General features: G+C 37.1%; 2 protein-coding genes across 2 annotated transcripts in view; both read left to right on the top strand.

Moving 5' to 3' along the window:
* The first annotated feature begins 1,790 nt into the window (after positions 1–1,790).
* LOC148163372 (EF-hand calcium-binding domain-containing protein 13-like) lies at positions 1,791–18,374 on the top strand. Its single transcript, XM_088027269.1, has 5 exons — positions 1,791–1,820; positions 5,370–5,530; positions 14,699–14,813; positions 17,226–17,356; positions 18,275–18,374. The coding sequence occupies exons 1-5, from the start codon at positions 1,791–1,793 to the stop codon at positions 18,372–18,374; spliced, it is 537 nt and encodes a 178-aa protein (XP_087883395.1).
* Positions 18,375–20,050: 1,676 nt separating this feature from the next.
* Positions 20,051–24,436, top strand: part of LOC114196718 (EF-hand calcium-binding domain-containing protein 13) — a 116,145-nt gene continuing 111,759 nt past the window's right edge. The window contains exons 1-2 of the mRNA XM_088027058.1: positions 20,051–20,084; positions 20,352–20,495. Of these exons, the coding sequence (XP_087883184.1) occupies positions 20,051–20,084; positions 20,352–20,495 (178 nt within the window). The remainder of the gene's footprint in view (positions 20,085–20,351; positions 20,496–24,436) is intronic.

The following is a 24,436-nucleotide window of genomic DNA, read 5'->3' as shown; positions in this document are numbered from 1 at the left end:
GAAGAGACTTCCTGTACTATTTTTTCTGTTAGCTTGGAGAAGGTTATGGTATGTGATATCTGATTCATCCAGCAGATTAAAACCTGTCAACTTTTTGATAGGTCAATAAATTATGAAACAGTTCTTCCTTTCAAGGTTTATTTAAATAAAGCTTACTCTACTAAATTAAGTACTTTGAGGGGCGCCTAGGTGGCTCAGTCGGTTAAGTGTCTGCCTTCGACTCAAGGTCATGATCCCGGAGCCCTGGGATTGAGTCCTGCATCAGGCTTCCTGCTCGGGCGGGGAGTCTGCTTCTCCCTCTGCCCCTCACTCCCACTTGTGGTGCTCTCTCTCTCAAAAATAAATAAATAAAATCTTTAAAAAAATTAAGTACTTTGATACCTTAAGAAACTCTGAGAAAGCTCAATACAGAGGAAATGTCTTCCTTATTTCAGGCCTCCGTCTCTTCCTCCCTCCCTTCTTTCTTTCTTTCATTTACTATATACATATAGCATTGTGTTTGGTATTGTGAGAAATAATTCAAAGAATGATACCAATCCATTTCTTTCAGTCCACCCATGAAATTTAGATTATAGTTGATATAAGAGATATATATGTGATAAAAATACAAGGCAAATGATTAATGCCAGTTGAATAGTAAAGACAGTAACAATGGTGAAGACAGTAAGTGCCATACCAAGTAGTTTAGAAGTAAAGATTGAATTGGTTAGAGGAGAAGAAGTAGAAGAGGAATTGGTAGAAGAGGTTACATAAAGTGGGTTGCTGGGGAAATCTGCATAACCATCTAATGTCTTCTGAGATGGATATTAGTCACATGGTTTCATTTTATTTTAATGTGTTTTGAATTCCAGGAATGTTGGACATATCACATTCAATAATTAGGATAACATTTTAGAAATAAGTGATTTTGAAGTACTGTGTCTATTAGAATATTAATACTTGCAGTTAAATGTCACAGTATGAAAATGAGACATAATTACAACTAACAGTGTAATATAACTAGCAATGTAATGAATAACACATCCAATGTGACTCAGGGGTATAAAAATGTGAATGTGGGGAATTTCTAAAGTTGCTTGGTATGTGATGTGGAAGTCTCTGGTTTAAAACAGGCTAAGTCATCTTTTGTTTGCAATAGCACTTTTTTAAGAGGCAATGTTACAGGGTTCTGAAGACCACGGGTACTTGAGTTAGGCTGTCTAACTTCAAATTCTGACTCCACTATTTGTTGGCTGTAATCTTGGGCAACTTGATCCAAGTCTTTATTTTCCTCATCTGTAAAATAAGAGTAATAATAATTCCTTAAAAGATATTTATGAGGAATAAATGAAATCATTTATGTCAAAGTGTTTATCATAATGTCTAATACACAGTAAGCATTTAATAACATTGGTGATTGCTTCCATGTTAGTAGTTCTGCTTCTCTGGGTTTATTTGAATAAATCAATCTAACTGGATTTTTCTGCTTTTTATGCTATTTGAATTTGGATTTCTCTATTTCTTATACCACAAAAGGTAAAGTTAAGGGACTGGATGATCTTCTGTGAATTACAATATACGAACTGTTTTTTCTAGCTTTTGCACACATACCTATTCTGTATTATGCTGTGAGTGTTACATTACAGGAATAACTTCAGGTAGATAAATATAAGTACTTAAGTCTCTTAAACAGGCACATGATTTTTTCTTTTTTCTTTTGGACAGGAAGTCCTTTTGTGCTATTGCTCATTCGTACTTGTTCATCAAGGCCATTGAGTCCTCAAGGGCAGAATTTACCACTAAACTGAAAAATGGAAACTAAAGTACCTTTATTCTGCCAGGTATTTTTTCAAAACAGTTTCTAAAGACTCTTTCCTCTTCTTTTTAAAAAAAATTAGTTTACTTTAAAAAATTATTTTACATTATCTCACATCCTTAATCAGTAAACAGATTTGTAGAGCAATATAGTTACAAGATCTTGCTTAACAACCAAGGTGACTTTTGAGGTCTTTTTGTGGGCCTATACTGAAACTTCTCATCCCAGCAACCTATGTAGTATCAAGAGATCTGTGGTGTATGGTGAGAGTATTTTGGGGGGTTGGAACTGGGCTAATTTTTCAGGAGAATAAAGGATTTAAACCTACATGAGAGGTTGTAGATGACATAATTAATGATGTGGGAATCTAACTAGATGGTAATATAAAAGATACCAAGTTTCTCTAGCTTTCTTATCTGTGATTCAGGGATGTTCTTATCCATTGGCCAGTATTGTGTCAAACAAAAAACAAACCTGGACTTAGTAAGGAGAGATTTTATTCAAAAGGATTATTGTGGGAGAGAAAAGGGACTATTTATTGAAATAGCAAGAGGGGGTACTATTGCAACAGGGAGAAGGCTGTGACCAGAAGATCTGCAAACATCTCAAGGGCTAGGCAAAAAGGGCTTTTTTTTTTTTTTTCTTCTTCTTAATAGACAGGAATCAACAAGGCTAGAAAGAACTGGGTTCGGGGAAGAGGAATGAAAGTGTGGCATGATTGGATAAATAGATCAGAGAGTATTTTAGGGATCTGGAGGAAGGAGAGAAGCTTAACCAAAGTTTGGCTAATAAGCATTTTGTTCTGATTAATCAGTCAGTGGGGTTAAAACAGTCTGGCTAATCATTCATGAAGCAAAGAGGGAATTTTGGCCTTGTCATAGGTAAACAAGGAGGGCATCTGTGAGTTTTATCTAAAGTGTATGGGGAAGGGTGGTTCTTTGCAGTAAGCCATTTTCCAGAACACAAAAGGGTGAGGGGATTCCTTTAATCTTCATGGTTTTCTGGAAGCACAGGGCTCAGGTAGAACTCAACATTGTCAACTGAGAGTCTTAACCTTTTAAATTTACACTTTTAATGGATCTGGTGCCACCAGGTAAGACATGTATCTATACTATAATCCAAAAAAAAAGAAAAAATAAAAAAAAATTCAAGGCTTCTTGCTAATTACCGAGGTGTATGATATATATATTAACCCGTTCCACCTTTTTATACCTAATGCGTTGTTGATTGTGCCCTCATAATCTGATTTTGAAGATGAATTCTTAAAAGAATTAACACTATTAACATATTATACCAGTTTGTCTTCCTTAGGCTATATAGTTTATACTTCCTACATCTTTAACATAGAGTTTCAGAGGTTGTTTCATTTTCTGTATCAAAGTTTCTGTTCAGTATTTGACTGCTTCTGTTCATCTGGTCTTTGATAACAGGTTTTTGTGCCTAGTTTTTAGATCTTCCTCTTTTTATTTTCCTGGTTTCCATTTTGAGTCATTTTTCTCGATGTCTCTAGGAAACTTCTCATCATTCCTAATAAACACCTTGTTAAGGCAGCAAATCCAATTGCCTTTTTGAAGCAACTTGTTAAAGGTGTGCCTCTGTTGTAAGACACATGTATGCAGACCCTAAAAGTCACTGAAATAGTTCCCTTAATTTTCATTTTATGTAGAAATAGAGGTTCTATAAACTCCCTTGGTGACCTGCTTTATAAATCGCCTGTGTAATTTGTTCAGGGTTAAAAACTAATATACCTTTGATCAAGCAGATGTATTCCAGTTGTTTTAAGCAAACAGCCAAATTTCAATTCTAAACATGTTCATTGCTTCTAAGCTCTAGTTCCTTTTTTGTTGGGGGGGAGGGCTGTCTATTTAGAAGTAATATAGCTGCTTTTTTTTTTTTCCTCAATAGATTTTATTTTTTAGAGCTGTTTTAGATTCACAACAAAACTGAGTGGAGAGTTCCCATACACCCCCTGCCCCTATGCATGTGTAGCCTCCTCCAGTATCAATATCCTACACCACAGTGGTACATTTGTTACAATGAACCTACACTGGTATATCATTGTCACCCAAAGTCCATAGTTTACATTGGGATTGACTCAGTATTGTACATTTTATGAGTTTGGACAAATGTATAATTACATGTTGCCATTATTATAATATATAGAAGAGTTTCATTGCCCTATGTATCTTCTGTGCTCTGCTTATTCAACTCCCGCCACCCGCCCCCCTCCCCATAGGCAACCACTGGTCCTTTTAGTCTCCATAGTTTTGCCTTTTCAGAATGTCATATAGTTGGAATCATACAGCATACAGCCTTTACTTTCTTGTTGTGAAAGTTAGGCTCCTTTCACTTAGTGATATGCATTTAAGGTTCCTCCACGTCTTTTCATGGCTCTATAGCTCATTTCTTTTTAGTGCCAAATAGTGTTCCATTTCCTTGATGTACCACAGTTCATTTATCCATTCATCCACTGAAGGACATTTTGTTTTTTTCCAAGTTTTGGCAATTATGAATAAAGCTGCTATAAACATCTGTGTGCAGATTTTTGTGTACATATAGGTTTTCAACTCCTTTGGGTAAATACCAATAAGTGCAATTGTTGTAACATATGCTAAGAGTATGTTTAGTTTTTTAGAGACTATCAAACTGTCTTTCTAAGTGGCTGTACCATTTTGCCTTCCCACCAGCAATGGCTGAGAGTTCCTTTTGCTCCACATCCTTGCCAGCATTTGGTTTTGTCAGTATTTTGGATTTGGGCCATTCTAATAGATATATAGTGGTATCTTGATATTTTAATTTGTAATTCCCTAATGACATGATGTTGAGCACCTCTTCATGTGCTTGTCTGCCATCTGTACATCTTTGGTAAGGTGTCTATTAAGATCTTTTGCTTTTTTTTTTTTTTTTTTTGAGAGAGACCAATGTGCAAGTGGGGACAGGGGCAGAAGGAGATGGAGAGAGAATCCCAAGCAGGCTCCATGTCCAGGATGGAGTCTGTCATGGGGCTCAATCTCATGACCTCAAGATCATGACCTGAGCTGAAACCAAGAGTCAGATGCATAGCCAACTGAACCATCCAGGCGCCTCAGATCTTTTGCCTATTTTTAAGTTGGGTTGTGCTTTTTGTTATCATTAAGAGTTCTTTGTATATTTTTTGAATATACAAAAAAAATATAGCCCATTATCAGATATGTCTTTTATAAATATTTACTCTCTGTCTATGGCTTGTCCTCTCATCCTCTTCAGAGTGTCTTTCGCAGAGCAGAAGGCTTTCATTTAATGAAGTAAGCTTAAAGATGCTTTAAGAACTAGATCCAACAATTGTTAGATACATTCATGAATGCTGGGCATTTTATAGCTGTATAATGTACTGAAGATAGTTGGTGGCATTTAGAATATGTACCTAATCTGAACTAATGCACTAATAATTAAGTCCTTTACAATAAAATTCTGTTTGGTAGCATCATTTTAGAGAAAATATTAATCTACAATGAATGATTTGACCCAGAATGTCATATTTAATTTATATGTGCAAAGAGAACATAGTTGACTATGGATCTTGGTTGCTCCCCAGGCAGAAGAAAATATCAATTTATCACATAATGGCTGTAATTCATTTGCAGCCAACTTGCCGTCAAGACATACTGACAACAAGAAAGATGTCAAGTTTTCTAAAACAACGCAGAAGAGAATGTCACATGAAATTAGGGGTTTGAGACTAGAACACAAAAAAATGTAAGTTAAACTTTGAACTTATTTAGTTGAATTATACTTCTGTAAGTTTGAGAGAACCAAAAACATAGCTCATAAGTTCTCCGCTAAAATATAGAGGATCGTGAATATTTGTGGCCATTCTTTCAGGAGTGTAGTTTTAATTCCTAGATAGCCATTCTTTTCATTTTTTTCTCACTTCTTTCACAACTTTGTGGAAGCCTATGAGCCATCATAGATTTCCAGTTATAGAAGAGCAATTATCCATATGTCTGTAAGTTTGTCTTTTTTTGACACATAAAGTAATATATTTAATGTACAATATGACGATTTAACATGTTTGCATTGGGAAATGATTACCACGTTTTACTTATTTCACATATTTACCTTATTTACTTATTTACTTTTGGTGAGAACATTTAAAGTTCTATTCTCTTAGTAAATTTCAATTATACAATACAATATTATCAACTATAGTCATCATGTTATACATTAGACTCACAGACCTTATTTATCTTTTAGCTGAAGGTTTGTACCCTTTTACCAGCCTCTCCCTATTCTTTTTTTTTTTAAAGAATTTTTTATTTATTCATTTGAGACAGAGAGATACAGAGAGAGAGCAGGAGGAGTGAGGAGAGGCAGAGAAAGAGGGAGAAGCAGACTCCCTGCTAGGCAGGGAGTCTGACATGTGGCTCCATCCCAGGACCTGGAGATCATGAGCTGAACTGAAGGCAGACGCTTAACCATCTGAGCCACCCAGGCGCCCCCCCCATTCTTACTTACGTACCCCCAGCCCCTGGAAACCACCATTCTACTCTGTTTCTATGAATTTGGGTTTTTTAAAAAAAGATTTTATTTATTCATTTGAGAGAAAGAGCATGAGGGAGAGAACACAAGCCAGGGGGAAGGCCAGCAAGAGAGGGAGAAGCAGGCTCCCTGCTGAGTAGGGAGCCAGATGTGGGACTCTCATACCTGGACTTGATCCCAGGACCCTGGGATCATGACGTGAGCTGAAGGCAGTTGCTTAACTGACTGAGCCACCCAAGTGCTCCTGAATTTGGCTTTTAATAGATTCCACATATAAGTGAGATCATCCAGTATTTGCCTTTCTCTGTCTGACTTATTTTACTTCACATAATACCCTCAAGGTCCATCCATGTTGTCACAAATGGCAGGATTTCCTTCTTTCTCATGGCTGGATAGATTCCAGTGTGTGTGTGTGTGTGTGTGTGTGTGTGTGTGTGTGTGTGATATCACATCTTTAACCATTTATCTGTTGATGGAAATTTAGATTGTTTCCGTATTTTGGCTATTATGAATAATGCTGCAATGAACATGGGGGTACAGATATCTCTTTGAGATCCTGTTTTCATTGCCTTTGGATATATACCCAGAAGTGGAATTGCTGGATCATATGGTAGTTATATTTTAAATTTTTTGAGGAAACTCAATTTTCCATAGTTGCTGCACCAATTTACATTCCCACCAGCAGTAAACAAGTACTTTCTTTTCTCCATATTTTTGCCAATACTTGTTTCTTGTCTTCTTGAAAATAGCCAATCTAAAAGGTGTGAAGTGATATCTCATTGTGGTTTTGATTTGCATTTCCTTGGTGAGGAGTGATGTTGAATACCTTTTCATGTACCCGTTGGCCATTTGTATATCTTTTTTGGAAAAGTGTCTAGTCAAGTCCTTTTTAAAGTGGATTATTTGTTTATTTGCTATTGAGTTGCATGAATTCCTTGTATATTTTGAACACTAATTAGATATATAGTTTTGCAAATATTTTCTCCCATTCCATAGGTTGCCTTTTCATTTTGCCGATGGTTTCCTTTGCTGGGCAGAAACTTTTTTAGTTTGATGTAGTCCCATTTGTTTATTTTTGCTTTTGTTGCTTTTGCTTTTGGTGTCAAATCCAAAAAATTATTGCCAAGACCAATGTCAAAGAGCTTACTGCCTATGTTCTAGAAGTGTTACTCTTTCTTTCTCAAGATTGCTTTGGCTCTTTGAGGTCTTCTGTTGTTCTATACAAAGTTTAAGATTATTTTTTCTATTTCTGTGAAAAATGCCACTGGAATTTGGATAGGAATTGCATTGATTCTGTAGATCACTTTGGATAGTATGGACATTTAAACAGTATTAATTCTTCCAATCCACAAACACAGAATATCCTGCCACTTATTTATGTCTTATTCAGTTTTTTTTTAATTAATGTTTTATGGTTTTCAGTGTACAGATCTTTCACCTCCTTGGTTAAATCTATTCCTAAATATTTTATTTTTTGATGCTAATGTAAACGGGATTTTTTTCTTAATTTCTCTTTCTGATGGTTTGTTGTTAGTTTATAGAAATTTCTGCAACTGACTTTGTATATTGATTTTGTATCTGCAACTTTATTTATTTATTAGTTCTAACAGTTTTTGATAGTCTTTAGGGTTTTCTGTATAAAAGATCATACCATTTGGAAACAGTTTTACTTCTTCCTTTCCATTTGAATTCCTTTTATTTCTTTTTCTTGCCTAATTGCTCTGGTTAGAATTTCAATACTATTTTGAACAAAAGTGGTGAGAGTGGGCACTGTTCTCTTGTTCCTGACCTTAGAGGGAAAGCTTTCAGTTTTTGACTGTTTAGTATGATGTTAGCTCTGGCTTGTCATATATATCCTTTAATGTGTTGATGTATATTCCTTCTACACCCACTTTGCTGAGATCTCTTATCATGAAAGAACATGGAATTTTATCTAATATTTTTTCTGCATCTTTTGAGATGATCATATTATTTTTATCCTTCATTTTGTTAATGTGGTTATGTTTAGAAAAACCTCAGTTCTCCTATGTTTCTCCTTTACTATCATACTACAACCATATTCATAATACTTCTGACACCAAATGTGTGGGTTTTTCCCACACCAAGCCATTCTGTGACACCAGTTGGATGTCCTACAATTTAACTCAATTCTAATGCTTTCTACCTAGAGATAGCATCAGATCCCACAGGTTAATGGCTCAGTCCCATGAGACTGTCCCCAACCCCACCTTTATATTACCAATCTCAGGTAGTAATTTCTGAGGTTCTCCACAACTTCTGTTTGATTTAGATACAAATCAGAGGTTCCCATGACCCCTCCTTGGGTTTAATTAATTGCTAGAACATCTCACAGAACTCAGGGAAACACTCATGTTTACCAGTTTATTAAAGGTTAGGACAGAGTATACAGATGAATAACCAGATGAAGATATACACAAGGTGAGATTTGGGAGGGTCCCAAGCATAAGAGCTTCTGTCCTCATGGAGTTGGGGTGTGTCACCCTCCCAGTTTGTGGATGTGTTCACCAATCTAGAATCTCTCCAGAGAGGGGAGAAGGGCTGGAAATGGAATTAATAATTGATCGTGCCTACATGAGGAAGCCTCCATAAAAATCTCAGTAGTATGGGGTTCAGAGATCTTCCTGGTTGGTGTAAACATCCACATACCAGGAGGGTGATACACTCTAACTCCATAAGAACAGAAGCTCTTATGCTGAGATCCTCCCAGACTTTGCCCTATGTATCTCTTCATTTGGGTTTATCTGTATCTTCTATGATATTTTTTAAATAAATTGGTAAACATAAGTAACTATTTTTCTGAGTTCTGTGAGCTCTTCTGGCAAATTAATCAAATCCAAGGAGGAGCTTGTAGGAACCTCTGATTTATAGCTGATCAGTCAGAATCATAGGTACAACCTGGAGTTGTGATTGGCACAAGTGGGTTGGGGGCAGTCTTGTGGGACTGAGCCCTTAACCAGTGGAATCTGACAGTATATTCAGGTAGATAGTGTCAGAATGGAGTTAATTTGTAGGACACCTAGCTAGTGTGGCAGAGAATGGCTTCATGGGGGGGGCGGGAACCTCACATATCTGGTGTCAGAAGTGTTGTGAGAATGGTAGTAGTGTGAGAGTAAAGGAGAAACACAGAGGAATGGGTTTTTCCCTATATTGTGGTGTATCACATTTACTGATTGGCCTATGTTAAACCATATTTGCATCCCAGAAATAAATCCCACTAGGTCATTAATGTACTGGTTTGCCAATATTTTGTTGAGAATTTTTGCATCTAAGTTTATCAGGGATAGTGGGCTGTAGTTTTCTTTTCTTGTAGTGTCCTTGTCTCGCTTTGCTATGCTGAGGCTAATGCTGGCCTCATAAAATAAGTTTGGAAGTGTTCTCTCCTCTTCAGATTTTGGGAAGAGTTTGAGAAGATTTGGCATTAATTCTTTAAATATTTAGTAGAATTCACCAGTGAAGCCATCCTGGACTTCTTTGTTGGGAGGTTTCTGATTACTGATTCAATCTCTTTACTAATAATTAGTCTTTTCAGATTTTCTATTTCTTCATGATTCAGTCTTATATATTTCTAGAAATTTAGAAATTTATATATTTCTTCTTTATCTAATTTGTTGGCATATAATTATTCATAGTTTCTTATGCTCTTTAGTAGTTCTGTTATCAATTGAATGTCTCCTCTTTATTTCTTATTTTATTTATTTGAGTCTTCTCTTTTTTTCTCAGTCTAGTAAGATTTGTTAATTTTGGTTATCTTTTCAAAAAACAAGCTCTTAGCTTCTTTGATCTTTTCTACTGTCTTTTTAGTCTATGTTTCACTTGCTTCTGCTCTAATCTTTGTTATTTCCTTTCTTCTGTTAACTCTGGGCTTAATTCTTTTTCTTTCTTCCAATTCCTTGAGGTATAAAATTAGGCTGTTTATTCGAGATCTTTCTTTTTTCCTTATATAGGCATTTATCTCTATAAATGTTTCTCTTAGAACAGTTTTTGCTGCATCCAATAAGTTTTGGTATGTTGTGTTTTCATTTACTTTGTCTCCAGATGTTTTTTATTTCTCTTTTGATTTTCTCTTTGACCCATTGGTTGTTCAGGAACATGTTGTTTAATCTCTACATATGTGATTTTTCCAGTTTTTTTCTTGTAATTAACTTCTTGTTTTATACCTTTGTGGTCAGAAAAGATGCTTGATATGATTTCAGTCTTCTTAAGGTTTTAAAGACTTGTTTTGTGATGGTCTATCCTAGAGAATGTTGCATATATGCTTGAGAAGAATGTGTATTCTGCTGCTGTTGGATAGAATGTTCTCTATATGGCGGTCTCTATAGGTCCATCTGGTTGATGGTGTAGTTGGAATCCAATGTTTCCCTTTGTCTTTCTGTCTAGTTTATCTATCCATTGTTGAAAGTGGGGTATTGAAATGTCTCTTACTATTGCTGCATTGCTGTCTATTTCTCTCTTCAGATCTATTATTATTTGTTTTATATATTTAGGTGCTCATATGTTGGATGCATAAATATTACAATTGCTATATACTTTTGATTAACTCATCCCTTTATCATTATGTAATGACTCTTGTTTGTCTCTTGTTACAATTTTTGGCTTAAAAACATGTACTGAAGGGGCGCCTGAGTGGTTAAGCATCTGCCTTTGGCTCAGGTCATTATCCCAGGGTCCTGGGATCCAGCCCCATGTCGGGCTCCCTGCTTGGTGGGGAACCTGCTTCTCCCTCTCCTCCCCACTCATGCTGTCTTTCAGTATCTCTCTCTCTCAAATAAATAAAATCTTTTAATAAAAAAAGTATTGAAATTTATTTTGTCTAATATAAATATAGCTACCCCTGCCCTCTTTTGGTTTCCATTTACATGGAATATTTTTTTCTATCCCTTCACTTTCATTCTATATTTGTCCTTAAAGCTGAAGTGATCCTCTTGGAGGCAGCATATATTTGGGTCTTTTTTTTTTTTTTCCATTTAATATATTCAGTCACTCCATGTCTTTTGATTGGAGAATTTAGTCCATTTATATTTAAGGTAATTATTGATAGGTATGGACTTACTACTGTCATTTTGATTGTTTTCTGGCTGTTTTATAGTTTCTTTGTTCCTTTCTCTTACTCTCTCCATTTGTGATTTGATGATTTTCTCTAGTGATATACTTAAAATGTTTTTATTTTTATTTTTAAGTAATCTCTACACCCAATGTGGGCCTTGAACTTACAACCCTGATATCAAAAATCACATGCTCTACCAACTGAGCCAGCCAGGTGCCCCTCTGGTGAAATGCTTTGATTCCTTTTTTTTTTTTTTTTATCTTTTGAGTATTTACTGTAGGTTTTTGCTTTGTGGTTACCATAAGGCCTATATAAAACATCTTATAAGTCTATTTTAAGTGGATAACAACTTAAATTCAAAGGTTTTTTACACCTCCCTCTCATTTTGTTTTTGATGTCACAATTTACATCTTTTTATATTGTGTATCCATTAACAGATTATTGTGGTTATAGTTATTTTTTTTAGTGCTTTTAAAAAATTTTTAATTTTTTTATTAACATATAAATATATTATTTGTTTCAGGGGTACAGGTCTGTGATTCATCAGTCTTACACAATTCACAGTGCTCACAATAGCACATACCCTCCCCAATGTCCATTACCCAGCCACCCCATCCCTCCCACCCTCCTCCACTCCAGCAACCCTCAGTTTGTTTCCTGAGATTAAGAGCCTCTTATGGTTTGTCTCCTTCTCTGGTTTCATCTTGTTTCATTTTTCCCTCCCTTCCCCTATGATCCTCTGTCTTGTTTCTCAAATTCCTCGTATCAGTGAGATCATATGATAATTGTCTTTCTCTGATTGACTTATTTCACTTAGCATAATACCCTCTAGTTCCATCCATGTTGTTGCAAATGGCAAGATTTCTCTTTTTTGATGGCTGCATATACTTCATTGTATATATATATATCACATCTTCTTTATCCATTCATCTGTTGATTGGACAGCTTGGATCTTTCCATAGTTTGGCTGGTTATAGTTATTTTTAATACTTTTGTCTTTTAACCTTTATATGAGGGTTCTATATGATTTACCTACCACCATTACTATACTAGAGTAACCTGAATTTAAGTATATATTTACCTCTGTCAGTGAGATTTATACTTTCATTTGTTTTCATGTTACTAATTAGCATCCTTTCATTTTAGCTTGAACTCCCATTAACATTTCTTGTAAGGCCAATCTTGTAAGTGTGAGGAACTCCTTTCACCTCTTTTTCTTGTCTGTAAAACTCTTTGTCCTTCCTGAAGGACAACTTTGTGGGGTAGAGTATTCTTGGTTGGCGGTTTTTTTCCCCCTAGCACTTTTTTTTTTTTTAAAGATTTTATTTATTTATTTGACAGAGAGAGAGAGACAGTGAGAGAAGGAACACAAGCAGGGGGAGTGGGAGAGGGAGAGGTAGGCTTCCCACTGAGCAGGGTGCCCAATGCAGGGCTTGATCCCAGGACCCCGGGATCATGACGTGAGCCCAAGGCAGACGCCTAACGACTGAGCCACTCAGGTGCCCCTCCCTAGCACTTTGAATATGTCATACCACTCTCTTCTGGCCTTCAGGATTTCTGCTGACAAATCTGCTGATAGTCTCATGGGGATTCTCACTATTTCTTTGTGTTAGACGACAGAGGCAAGGAAGGAATGGGAGGTGGTATAAGTGTTCCTTTACTTTCTTTCGTTAGCATTGTATAAAATAGGTTAACACCTGGGGACACACAATGCCCTCGAGGAAGTGAAGGTCTGGGAAAGGAAATGTATAGATGAGCCTGGAGCATCTGGTGTTACAGAAATAAGGAAACTAACAAAGACTCCTACCAGGGATGCATCAAAAGGACTCAAGAGCCTACTTGAAGAGACTCCCCCTATACATGTGATAATTGGGTTATCAAGGATAATAATTACAAGGAAGTAAGATGAATTTAATGTATATAAATCCAAGTGTACAAAATGATATAAAAATTATTTTGTCACTATTGGAGGTTACAAGTGAGCCAAGTCAGTATTATGAAAAGTGGTAAATAAAGGAAAAGTATAAATTAATTATCCTGCCTTTCTGTATGAACTATACCACTGACTAACCAAATAGTTCCCAAGAGGAACTTTTTCTTTAAAGAAATATTCTAGCTAATGAGTGAAGAAGGAATGATAGGTTTACGTATAAATATTTTATAGTCCCTGATAATTTGCTGAGTCTAGTTATTATGTATAAATATAGCAGCTAATACCACAATTAGAGAACTAATTGTACATTATATGCCTCCCTGTGGAAAGCACCGTCATCTATACAGTGGTTTTGCCGAAAAAAAAACAAAAAATGTTAATCCGATTAAGTCTTTAAAACCCTACAACCAGGGATGCCTGAGTGGCTTAGTCAGTTAAGTGTCTGCCTTTGGCTCTGGTCATGATCCCACATGGGTCTCCTTCCTCAAGGGGGAGCCTGCTTCTCCCTCTGCCTGCCGCTCCCCCTGCCTGTGCGCTCTCTCTCTCGCTCTCTCTCTGAAAACTAAATAAATAAAATCTTGGGAAAAAATATCCTACAACCATGGTAATACAATTAGCAAAATCCAGACTGGAAAATCTATGAGACAAATTGCCTGGGTATGATGATGATGATGATGATGATGATGATGATAAAAGGCATGGTAGGCGAACCTATAGATAGATGGAGATTTAAAAGACACATCAACAGGGGCGCCTGGGTGGTTCAGTCAGTTAAGCGTCTGCCTTCGGCTCAGGTCATGATCCCAGGGTCCTGGGATCGTGCCCCACATTGGGCTCCCTGCTCAGTGGGAAGACTGCTTCTCCCTCTCCCACTCCCCCTGCTTGTGTTCCCTCTCTCTCTGTCTCTCTCTGTGTCACATAAATAAAATCTTAAAAAAAAAAAAAGACACATCAACAAACTGTAATGGGGACCTTATTGAAACCTGATGCAAAGTTAAAAAATGTTGACATTTATAAAACAGTTAGAAATTTGAACACTGACTATGTTTGATAATATTAAATTATTGTTAATATTTTGGATCTCATAATTGTGTTTCAGATATATTTTTAAAAGAAAAAACACCTTGTAGAAATTCATACTAAAATCTTTACACATGAAATAATATAACATTGGAATTTCCTTCAAAATAATAAGAAATGGCAGTAAGGATAGGGATACGGATGAAATAGGATTGCCCATTATTGAAGCTGGGAGATGGGTACATGGGAAGATCACCAATTACTCTACTTTTGTATATGTTTGAAAATTCTGCAAATAAAAGATGAAAAAACAAAAAGTAAGAAAAAAAGCAATTCAAGAATTATTCTAATTTTCTGTGCAATTTAGGAATGAAACAACAATATTCCTATGTGGAGAAGAAAAATCCTCTAATTTTTCAGGAGAAAAAAAGCTCAAGAGAAAGAAAAGTTTACAAGGACAATTGCATACTAAAAGAACTGAGGTAAATAATGATCTGGAAATATTTTACTTTTGAGTGTTGTTTTTAGCTTTCAAACATTCCATCACATTTTAGTTCAAGTATTGAAATGTCACAGTCTTAAATATTTCTTCTTCCTCTTCTTCCCTCTCCCCTCCTCCCCCTTTCCTCCTTTTCTTCTTCTTCCTTTCCTTTTTTTTTTTTTAATATAACAAGGAACCCTTTCAGAAGAATATGACATTTTCCCCCTTTTCCTCCATTAGATCTTTATTTTTATTACTGTGCTCTCTGTTAATACTTCTGCTCTTATAACAATGACCCTAGGCATTCCTTGGCTGTGGCAGCATAAATTCAGTCTTGACCTCCATCTTGCTCTGTATATATGGTCTTCTTAACTGTGTTTGTATCTCAGGTCTCCTCCTACTTCTATAAGCACATCATTGTAGATCTCATCTTGAGATCCTTGACTTTGTTCCATCTGCAAAGACCTTTTACCAAATAAAGTCACATATGTAGGTTCCAAGAATTAGGATATGGACATATCTTTTTGTGCGGCTGCCATCCAACCTACTACATTCACTATATGATGTACTTAGATGCACTCTCTTTTGTCTGGATAATTTCTCCCATCTGTTTTCTAGTTTTTCTTTCTCTAGCTGAATCTAATCTGCAGTTTAACCTGTCTATTGAGATTTTAATTTCAGTGCTTATATTTTTTACTTCTAGACATTTCATTTGGTTTTTCTTATAATCTGCCTTCTGTCATGTTCTTTGCTCATGTCCCATAGATGTTTCAAGATTGGTATCTGATAAACCTAATATAAAGTCCTTGGGGATCTAAATCTGTTTATTGCTTTGTCTGGTTCTCACTCACTAACTTATATCCTTATATCCTATATATCAAACTATATATTTGATCTAAATCTGTGGGAATCTCATGATGACTCTGGATTTAGAGTACCCTCCTCCAGGAGAATTTGAATTCACTTCTGCTCTGCACTTCAGAGCTGTTACAAACATGGGACCACTTTAAATGAATTTTTTGGTTTCTATTTTCCTAGCCCATGTATTAAGTATAGATTTGAGTTCTACACTTATTTGTGGGTGGAGCTATAACTATAATCAAGAGGAGCACTCTCTCTTCTCTCTCTCTCTCTCTCTTTCTTTTTTCCAGCCAAGAGCTGAGACAAAGACATATTTTACTCTGCATACTTCTTCTATTGGGGGATAAATTGTTTTGGTTTGTTTTTTTGTTTGTTTATTTATTTATTTATTTTTGCTTTTTTTTTTTTTTTTTTTTTTTTCTTTTCCCCTAGCCTATTCTTGCTGGTAACATTGCCTTTTGAAAATTTTGGCTCTATGTGGGATCTCAGTACCAATTCTTACCAATCTTGTATGGCTTCAGAGTCTTCTTTCTACATCCTGCATGGTCTTTAAAAGACAAGGCTCTAGATTCCATGTAAAATTGAAGACACCTAATATTATAGTCCTCATTTTCTTGTCTTTCTTTTTTTTTTTTTTTTAAGATTTTGTTTGTTTATTTGACAGAGAGAGAGAGACAGCGAGAGAGGGAACACAAGCAGGGGGAGTGGGAGAGGGAGAAGCAGGCTTCCTGCAGAACAGAGAGCCCGATGCGGGGCTCGATCCCAGGACCCTGGGATCAGGACCCAAGCTGAAGGCAGATGCTTAACGACTGAGCCACCCAGGTGCCCCCTAATCCTCATTTTCTAAAGTGACGCTTTTCTGTCTACCTAGCTACTTGCCACTTTTGAATCATGTTTATATATACATGTCAAGTGGATCATTTTCTCAATCATAAGGATAATTTAAAACATAACTACCTGTGTTATTTTTCTTTTAAGATTTTTGTTTATTTATTTGTGTGTGAGAGAGAGAGCAGAAGCAGGGGGAGCGTCAGAGAGAGGGAGAAGCAGGCTTCCTGCTGAGCAGGGAGCCCGATGCAGGACTTAATCCCAAGACCCCTGGGATCGTGACCTGAGCCGAAGGCAGCCACTTAACTGACTGAGCCACCCAGGTGTCCCACTACCTGTGTTATTTGAATAACTGTTTGCTTCTTTACATTATTTTGCTCGTATAGTCAAAGCCTATATATGTAGCATAGAATCTGGTGATCTTGTCTTCACTGTACCATAGATTTGCCCTGCTTTGTAGAATCCATTATTATAAATTGACACAATATTAATATTAGGAGATGATTTAGTTGCATATTTAGAAAAATGTGGCTTTGCAAAAAAATATTGTATAGTTTTTTCAAATTTTAGTATATGTAAACTAATTTCCTTACGAAAAGCAATTTTACATCAGTGAGGAGCCTAGATATGATATGAGGAGCCTCTCTTATAACAGGTTTATTGTCCAATAATGCTGGTTTACCAATGTGATCTCAGTCACCAACATTCTTGTATTTGGTTCTAGATTGCCTCTTCCTCAGTGAAGCTGTCGAAGGAAAAGATGACTAGGGAAGAAAACTCTTTATTCAAGTTGCCGAATCAGTACAGTGTTCATAAGACTTTATCACCCTTTTGTACATCTTCCTCAATTATTCGGTATTTAAGTCATCATATTTTTTACCCTAAATGTTGCATTCAGACTTGGGTTTTTCTTTTTGGAATCATCTATCCTTTCCACATAAAGTATGCAAAGTAGTTTGTGCAAAGTAAGACTCTGCTCTTAGGAAGGATAGTGTAGAGCTGAGCCCACTGTATATGGAAATGAAAGACTTAGAATTGAGTACTGATTGACCTCACATGCTAGCTTAGGCTCTTGTACAATTCACTTCATATCTCTGGGCCTCAGTCTCCACATCTGTACAAGAATCTTGTACTAGATGGACTCTTGAGATTTCTTCTAACACTAACATTTTATGATTTCAGTTATTTATGTGTTATGGGTTTAGATAAATAATCTTTCCAAATTGTTTCTACTGACAGGTTGTGGAATCTGGGATTCTTTGCTGTTTAAAGATATTCTTGTTTTTCCTTCCTATAATAACTTTCTGAAAATTTGCTGTGACTTGAATTAAAAGTAGCAATAATTGGACCACAGCCAAAGGATTGTGGGTCATGGGCACTACTTACTTACTGCTTACAGAATTTACTAGGATAAATTCTGCTCCATAGAGCAAACAGAAGCAAGGTGGGAATTCTGGAGTGAAGAATATATAATTCACTATCACTTGGACAGTTCTTTAAGAAAGGTTTTTGTGGAGTAAGACACTGGAGAATCTCAATCCATTGATAGGTTTGTTTTTTGTTTTTGTTTTTGTTTTTTTAATTTAATTTAATTATGTTATGTTAGTCACCATACAATACATCATTAGTTTTTGATGTAGTGGATAGGTTTGTTAATATTTTAATGGAAAAATGGCATATTTTGTGTGTGTGTGTGTGTGTGTGTGTGTGTGTGTGTGTATGTGTGGTGTTTTGTTTTTGTGCTGCTTTCTAATGTGACTGTTTCTTTGACAGGAAAAGGGAAATGATTTCTAGCCTCTACAAGACATTATATAACGAAGTACCTCAAGGAGACTTACACTCACAAGAATTAAGTGGTAATAATAGGTTCTAGAATTTCTTGAATTAATTTCCTGATTGTGTGCTTTATTAGGAATTGTTTCAGTGGTTAGTATCTATTTACTCCTAATGGCATATGATATCAACTAATATTACATGATATGGCAAATGCTGTGAGCAAGGCATAAGTAAACTAAACTAAGTATTTATGAATATCTTCTGTTGTATTGATGATATAGGCAAAATAATAACATATGTGCTAATTCCAGTTCAAATTTTTTGGGAAAAAATCTGGATATTACATCCAATGAATACATTAGTAAGCACTGGAGTCACTGATTTTACTGGGATTTAGTTCTTGGTATCTTAATATTAAGAATCATAGTACCCTTCACTTCTTGACACTAAGTTCTCCCATATCTTGGGCCTCTCCTCTATATTTATAGAGTCATTTGGCAAATTTTTCCTCTTACCTTAACTCTAGTCATCATATTAGACATTTTTTGTTTAAGTAATCTCTATGCCCAATTTGGGGCTCAAACTCACAACCTCAAGATCAAGAGTTGCATGCTTTAGTAACAGCCAGCCAGGCACCCTTATACTAGGCATCTTTTATCCCCCAGTTTTATTGGGATATAATTAAGATGTAGCACTGTATACGTTTAAGATGTGCAGCATAATGACCTGACTTACATACATTGTGAAATGATTACCACAATAAGTTTAGTTAATATTCGTCATCTCATGTAGTTACAGAAAAAAAGGAAAACATTTTTCATTGTGGGGAGAACTCTTAGGATTGTAAACAACATCCATGGCCTTCCCTTTTGTCTCATTGGAGAAAATGCCCTTTCATGAGACTAATCCCTTCACTCTTGATTTTCTTTCATTCAGTTTTCTTCTACTTCCTCAGGGACTATGTAAAATTTTTTAAAGATATATTTATTTATTTGAGAGAGAGAGAGAGCAGGGGGAGGGACAAAGGGAAAGGGAGAGAGAGAATCTCAAGCAGACTCTCTGCTGAGCATGGAGCCAATGCAGGGCTATGTCACACAACCCTGAGATCATGAACTGAGCAGAAACCAAGAGTCAGACACTTAACTGACTGAGCCACCTAGGTGCCCCAGAACTATGTCAATTTTATACTCTGTTTTTCAAAGAAGCTTCTTCAGAGTTGTTTTCCTTAATTATTTATTTACTTCCCATTACACTGAAACCGGTTTCCATCTCCAATACTCTGTTAAAACTCCTATTATTGGGCGCCTGGGTGGCTCAGTTGGTTAAGTGACTGCCTTCGGCTCAGGTCATGATCCTGGAGTCCTGAGATCGAGTCCCACATCAGGCTCCCTGCTCAGCAGGGAGTCTGCTTCTCCCTCTCACCCTCCCCCCTCTCATGTGCTCTCTCTCTCTCTCTCATTCTTGCTCTCTCAAATAAATAAATAAATAAAATCTTTAAAAAAAACTCCTATTATTAAAATCATTATTATCAATATTTTAGTCTTTCTCCAGTATTTAGCACTGTCATCCAGCACCTCTTTTTCTGAAAATTACATGTTGTATCCACTGAACTAAATTCAATTCAGCAGACGTTTTTTGAGGATCTATCCTGAATTAGAAGGCACTTGAAGAATGAAAAATCTTGCCCCCTAAAAGCTGACAGTTTAGTGAGGAATATTAACATGCAAACAGTCACAATACCCAGAGCTTTGACTGAGATACATACCAAGTGATATGGGAGCATGGAAGAAGGATTTAACACTCCCAGGTAAAGTTGTGGAAGCCTTTACGATGTGAATTTCGCATGACTTTCTAACAGTTTCTGAGAGTTCTTTAGAACAGATTTAGAGGCCATTCACCCTAGAAGGACCTAAATAAGTCACAAGATCCATTTTAAAGCAAAGGATTAGAACACAAAGATTTGCTCCTCTTTCTTCTTTTAGTGATAATTGTTGTTGTTTTTCCTTGAGAGAGGATGTATCAGGGATAAGGATAATTATTCATTTGAATTAACTGTTTTGGTGTGTATGTTTAGCACTTCAGAAGGCCTGTAAAATTTTCAGCAAAATTCAAAGTGGTAAGATTTATGTGAATGATCTGCCAATGATCCATCATACCTTGAAGATTTTTATAAGTGATTCAGAAATGCAAAAGGCACTAAAGACTATTGATATTGATGGTAAGTTTTATGTCTTCATTATTAGTTTAAGGTCTGCAAACATAGATATAAGTTATATGTTGGTTAGATTAATTGCAAGTCATAGGAAAGCTAAGCTTCATAATATGTTATAAAAACTTGCACATTTGTGATAATATTAAAAATTGGGCCTCAAGTACATAATTGGATTGTTAATTACTGGATTGGATTATGACATACTTTCATCAATATTTGGTATTTTTAGACCTTTGATTTTTGCTAATTACATGGGATAGGAAAATTTTCTTAAGGCAAAAATATTTGGGTATAAAAGAACAGGTTAATGGAGGGGGAGACAAACCATGAGAGACTATGGACTCTGAAAAACAAACTGAGCGTTCTAGAGGGGAGGGGGGCGGGAGGATGGGTTAGCCTGGTGATGGGTATTAAAGAGGGCATGTTCTGCTTGGAGCACTGGGTGTTATATGCAAACAATGAATCATGGAACACTACATCAAAAACTAATGATGTAGAGGGCAGAGCAAGATGGCGGAGGAGTAGGAGACCTGGATTTCATCTGGTCTCAGGAATTCAATTGAATAGGGATCAAACCATTCTGAACACCTACGAACTCAACAGGAGATCAAAGAGGAGAGTAGCAACAACTCTCTGAACAGAGAAGCGACCACGTACTGGAAGGTAGGACGTGCGGAGAAGTGAATCCGAGGTGATATTCGGGAGGATAGACGGCGGGGGAGGGGCCTCCATCAGCTGCTTCTGGTGAGTGGTGGAGCCGTGGAGCACAAAATCGGAACTTTAAGAAGCCGGCTCCCCTGAGGGACGTCGCTCCAGTGGCTAAGCGGGGGGTGGGATCCTCGCGGGACAGTGTGGTCTCACGACCCTCGGGGTCACAGAAAGACCGGGGGTGCCTGAGTGTGGCAGAGCTCTCAGGTATCGGAGCGGGGAAGCCAGCTGTAGAGACGGAGCCAAGGCGCAGGCTCTCAGCTCGGGGTTGCCATAAACCGTGATCCACGGCACAGTCGGGCCACTGCTCCTCCAGCAGGGACCCAACAAGCGGCAGAGCCGGGGAGAATCCCCTTCCTCCCCTGGGAGGAGCGGCGCGGGAGCACACCGCAGGGATCTGCTGGGTTTGGAGACTCCACACAGGATCGGGTGCCAGAGATAGAAATGCTCGGTCACAGGCCAGGTGAGCACGGAGTGCGGCCAGAGACAGGGGAGATGGGAGTGACTGCTTTTCTCTGGGGGCACACTGAGGAGCGGGGCCCCGAGTCCTCAGCTTCTCCGGGTGGAGACTGGGAGGCCACCATTTTCACCCTGGTCCTCCAAAGCTGTGCCAAGAGCTTGCAGGGAACAAAAGCTCCTGAGAGCAAACCTGAGCAGCTTGCTTAGCCCAGACCAGCAAGGGCGGGGCAACTCCGCCTCCGGCAAAGACATTTGGGAACCACGGCAACAGGCCCCTCCCCCAGAAGATCAGCACGAACAGCCAGCAAGCCAAGACCAAGTTTACCGATCAAGGAGAACGGGAGAACTCCAGTGCTAGGGGAATACTGCACATAGAATTCATGGCTTTTTTACCATGATTCATTAATTTTTCAAAGTTAATTTTTTTAACTTTTTTTTTATTTTTCTTTTTCCCTTTTACAACCAACATCTTATCAATCCCTTTTTAAAAAAAAAAAACATTTTTTATTTTTCATTTTTGGAGTCATATTTTATCCCTTCATAGTAGTTACCCTTATTTTTGGCATATATATATATATAAGTTGTTCTCTCTTTAAAATTTGAGATACAGTTTCTTCTAACAGGTCAAAATATACCCTAAATCACTAGTGTATGGCTTTGTTCTAGTCTCCTGCCTGATCACATTCTGTCCCTTTTTTTTTCTTTTTTTTTAATCTTATTTCTTTTTTTCAAAAACTTCTTACCAATTCCTTTTATAAAATCTTTTATAATTTTCATCTTTACAGTCATATTCCATCCCTTCATTGTATCAACCCTTATTTTGTACATATATAAGTCTTTCTTCCTTTAAAATTTTAGGAGGCACTTTTTTCTAACAGACCAAAATACGCCCAAAATCTAGTGTGTGACACTGATGTATGCACTAGCCTGATCATATTTGATCATATTCTCTTTTTTTGTATTCTGTTTTAGTTTTTATCTTTTCTTTCTTTCTCTTTCTTTTTTCTTTCTTTCCCTTTCTTTTCCCCTGATTGCAGGTCTTTTCTGATTTGTATAGAGTATATTTGCTGGGGACGTTGTTAACCTGTTAGCATTTTGTTCTCGCATTCATCTATTCTCCTCTGGACAAAATGACAAGATGAAACAAATCACCTCAGCAAAAAGAACAAGAGGTAGTACCGTCTGCCAGGGACCTACTCAATACGGACATTACTACGATGTCAGAGCTGGAGTGCAGAATCATGACTTTAAAGATACTGCCTGGGCTTGAAAAAAGTGTGGAAGTTATTAGAGAAACGCTTTCTGGAGAAATAAAAGAACTAAACTCTAACCAAGTAGAAATCAAAAAGGTTATTAATGACGTGCAATAAAAAATGGGGGCACTAACTGCTAGGATAAATGAGGCAGAAGAGAGAATCAGCGATATAGAAGACCAAATGATGGAAAATAAAGAGGCTGAGAAAAAGAGAGAGAAACAACTACAGGATCACGAGGGCAGAATTGGAGAGATAAGTGATACGATAAGATGAAACTACATTAGGAATATTGGGCTCCCAGAAGAGGAAGAAAGAGAGAGAGGGGCAGAAGGTATATTGGAGCAAATAATAGCAGAGGACTTCCCTAACGTGGGGAAGGAAACAGGCATCAAAATCTAGGAGGCACAGAGAACCCCTCTCAAAATCAATAAAAATAGGTCAACACTCCGACATCTAATAGGACAACTTACGAGTCTCAGAGACAAAGAGAAAATCCTGAAAGCAGCTCGGGAGAAGAGATATGTAACCTACAATGGTAGAAACATTAGATTGGCAACAGACCTATCCACAGAGACGCCAGAGAAAGGACTGGCATGATATCTTCAGAGCACTAAACGAGAAAAATATGCAGCCAAGAATACTATATCCAGCTAGGCTATCATTGAAAATAGATGGAGAGATAAAAAGCTTCCTGGAGAAACAAAAACTACAGGAATTTGCAAACACAAAACCAGCCCTCCAAGAAATATTGAAAGGGGTCCTCTAAGCAAAGAGAGAGCCTAAAAGCAGCATAGATGAGAAAGGAACACAGACAATATACAGTAACAGTCACCTTACAGGCAACACAATGGCACTAAATTCATATCTTTCAATAGTTACCCTGAATGTAAATGGACTCAATGCCCCAATCAAAAGACACAGGCTATCAGATTGGATTAAAACACAAGACCCATCAATATGCTGTCTGCAAGAGACTCATTTAGACCCAAAGACATCCCCAGATTGAAAGTGAGGGGGTGAAAAGCCATTTACCATGCTAATGGACACCAAAAGAAAGCTGGGGTGGCAATCCTTGTATCAGATAAATTAGATTTTAAAACAAAGACTGTAATAAGAGATGAGGAAGGACACTATATCCTACTTAAAGGGTCTATCCAACAAGAAGATCTAACAATTGTAAATATCTATGCCCCTAACATGAGAGCAGCCAATTATGTAAGGCAATTAATAACAAAAGCAAAGAAACACATTGACAACAATACAATAATAGTGGGGGACTTTAACATCCCCCTGACTGAAATGGACAGATCATCTAAGCAAAAGATCAACAAGGAAATAAAGACTTTAAATGACACACTGGACCAAATGGACTTCACAGACATATTCAGAACATTCCATCCCAAAGCAACAGAATTCACATTCTTCTCTAGTGCCCATGGAACATTCTCCAGAATTGATCACATCCTAGGTCACAAATCAGGTCTCAACCGGTACCAAAAGATTGGGATCATTCCCTGCATATTT

This window comes from Eumetopias jubatus, unplaced genomic scaffold (assembly GCF_037043125.1).
Source record: "Eumetopias jubatus isolate StellerSeaLion01/CBP00866 unplaced genomic scaffold, mEumJub1_p1.0 scaffold_10, whole genome shotgun sequence".
NCBI classification, from domain to species: Eukaryota; Metazoa; Chordata; class Mammalia; order Carnivora; family Otariidae; genus Eumetopias; species Eumetopias jubatus.
This window is presented reverse-complemented; position numbering and strand designations above follow the sequence as displayed.

Bases quoted from the DNA above. Each gene is read 5' to 3' on its own strand.
- LOC148163372 (XM_088027269.1), top strand. From the start codon at position 1,791: ATGGAAACTAAAGTACCTTTATTCTGCCAG. The intron at 1,821-5,369 runs GTATTTTTTCAA...GTTGCTCCCCAG, and splicing joins AAGTACCTTTATTCTGCCAG to GCAGAAGAAAATATCAATTT. The intron at 5,531-14,698 runs GTAAGTTAAACT...TGTGCAATTTAG, and splicing joins AGACTAGAACACAAAAAAAT to GAATGAAACAACAATATTCC.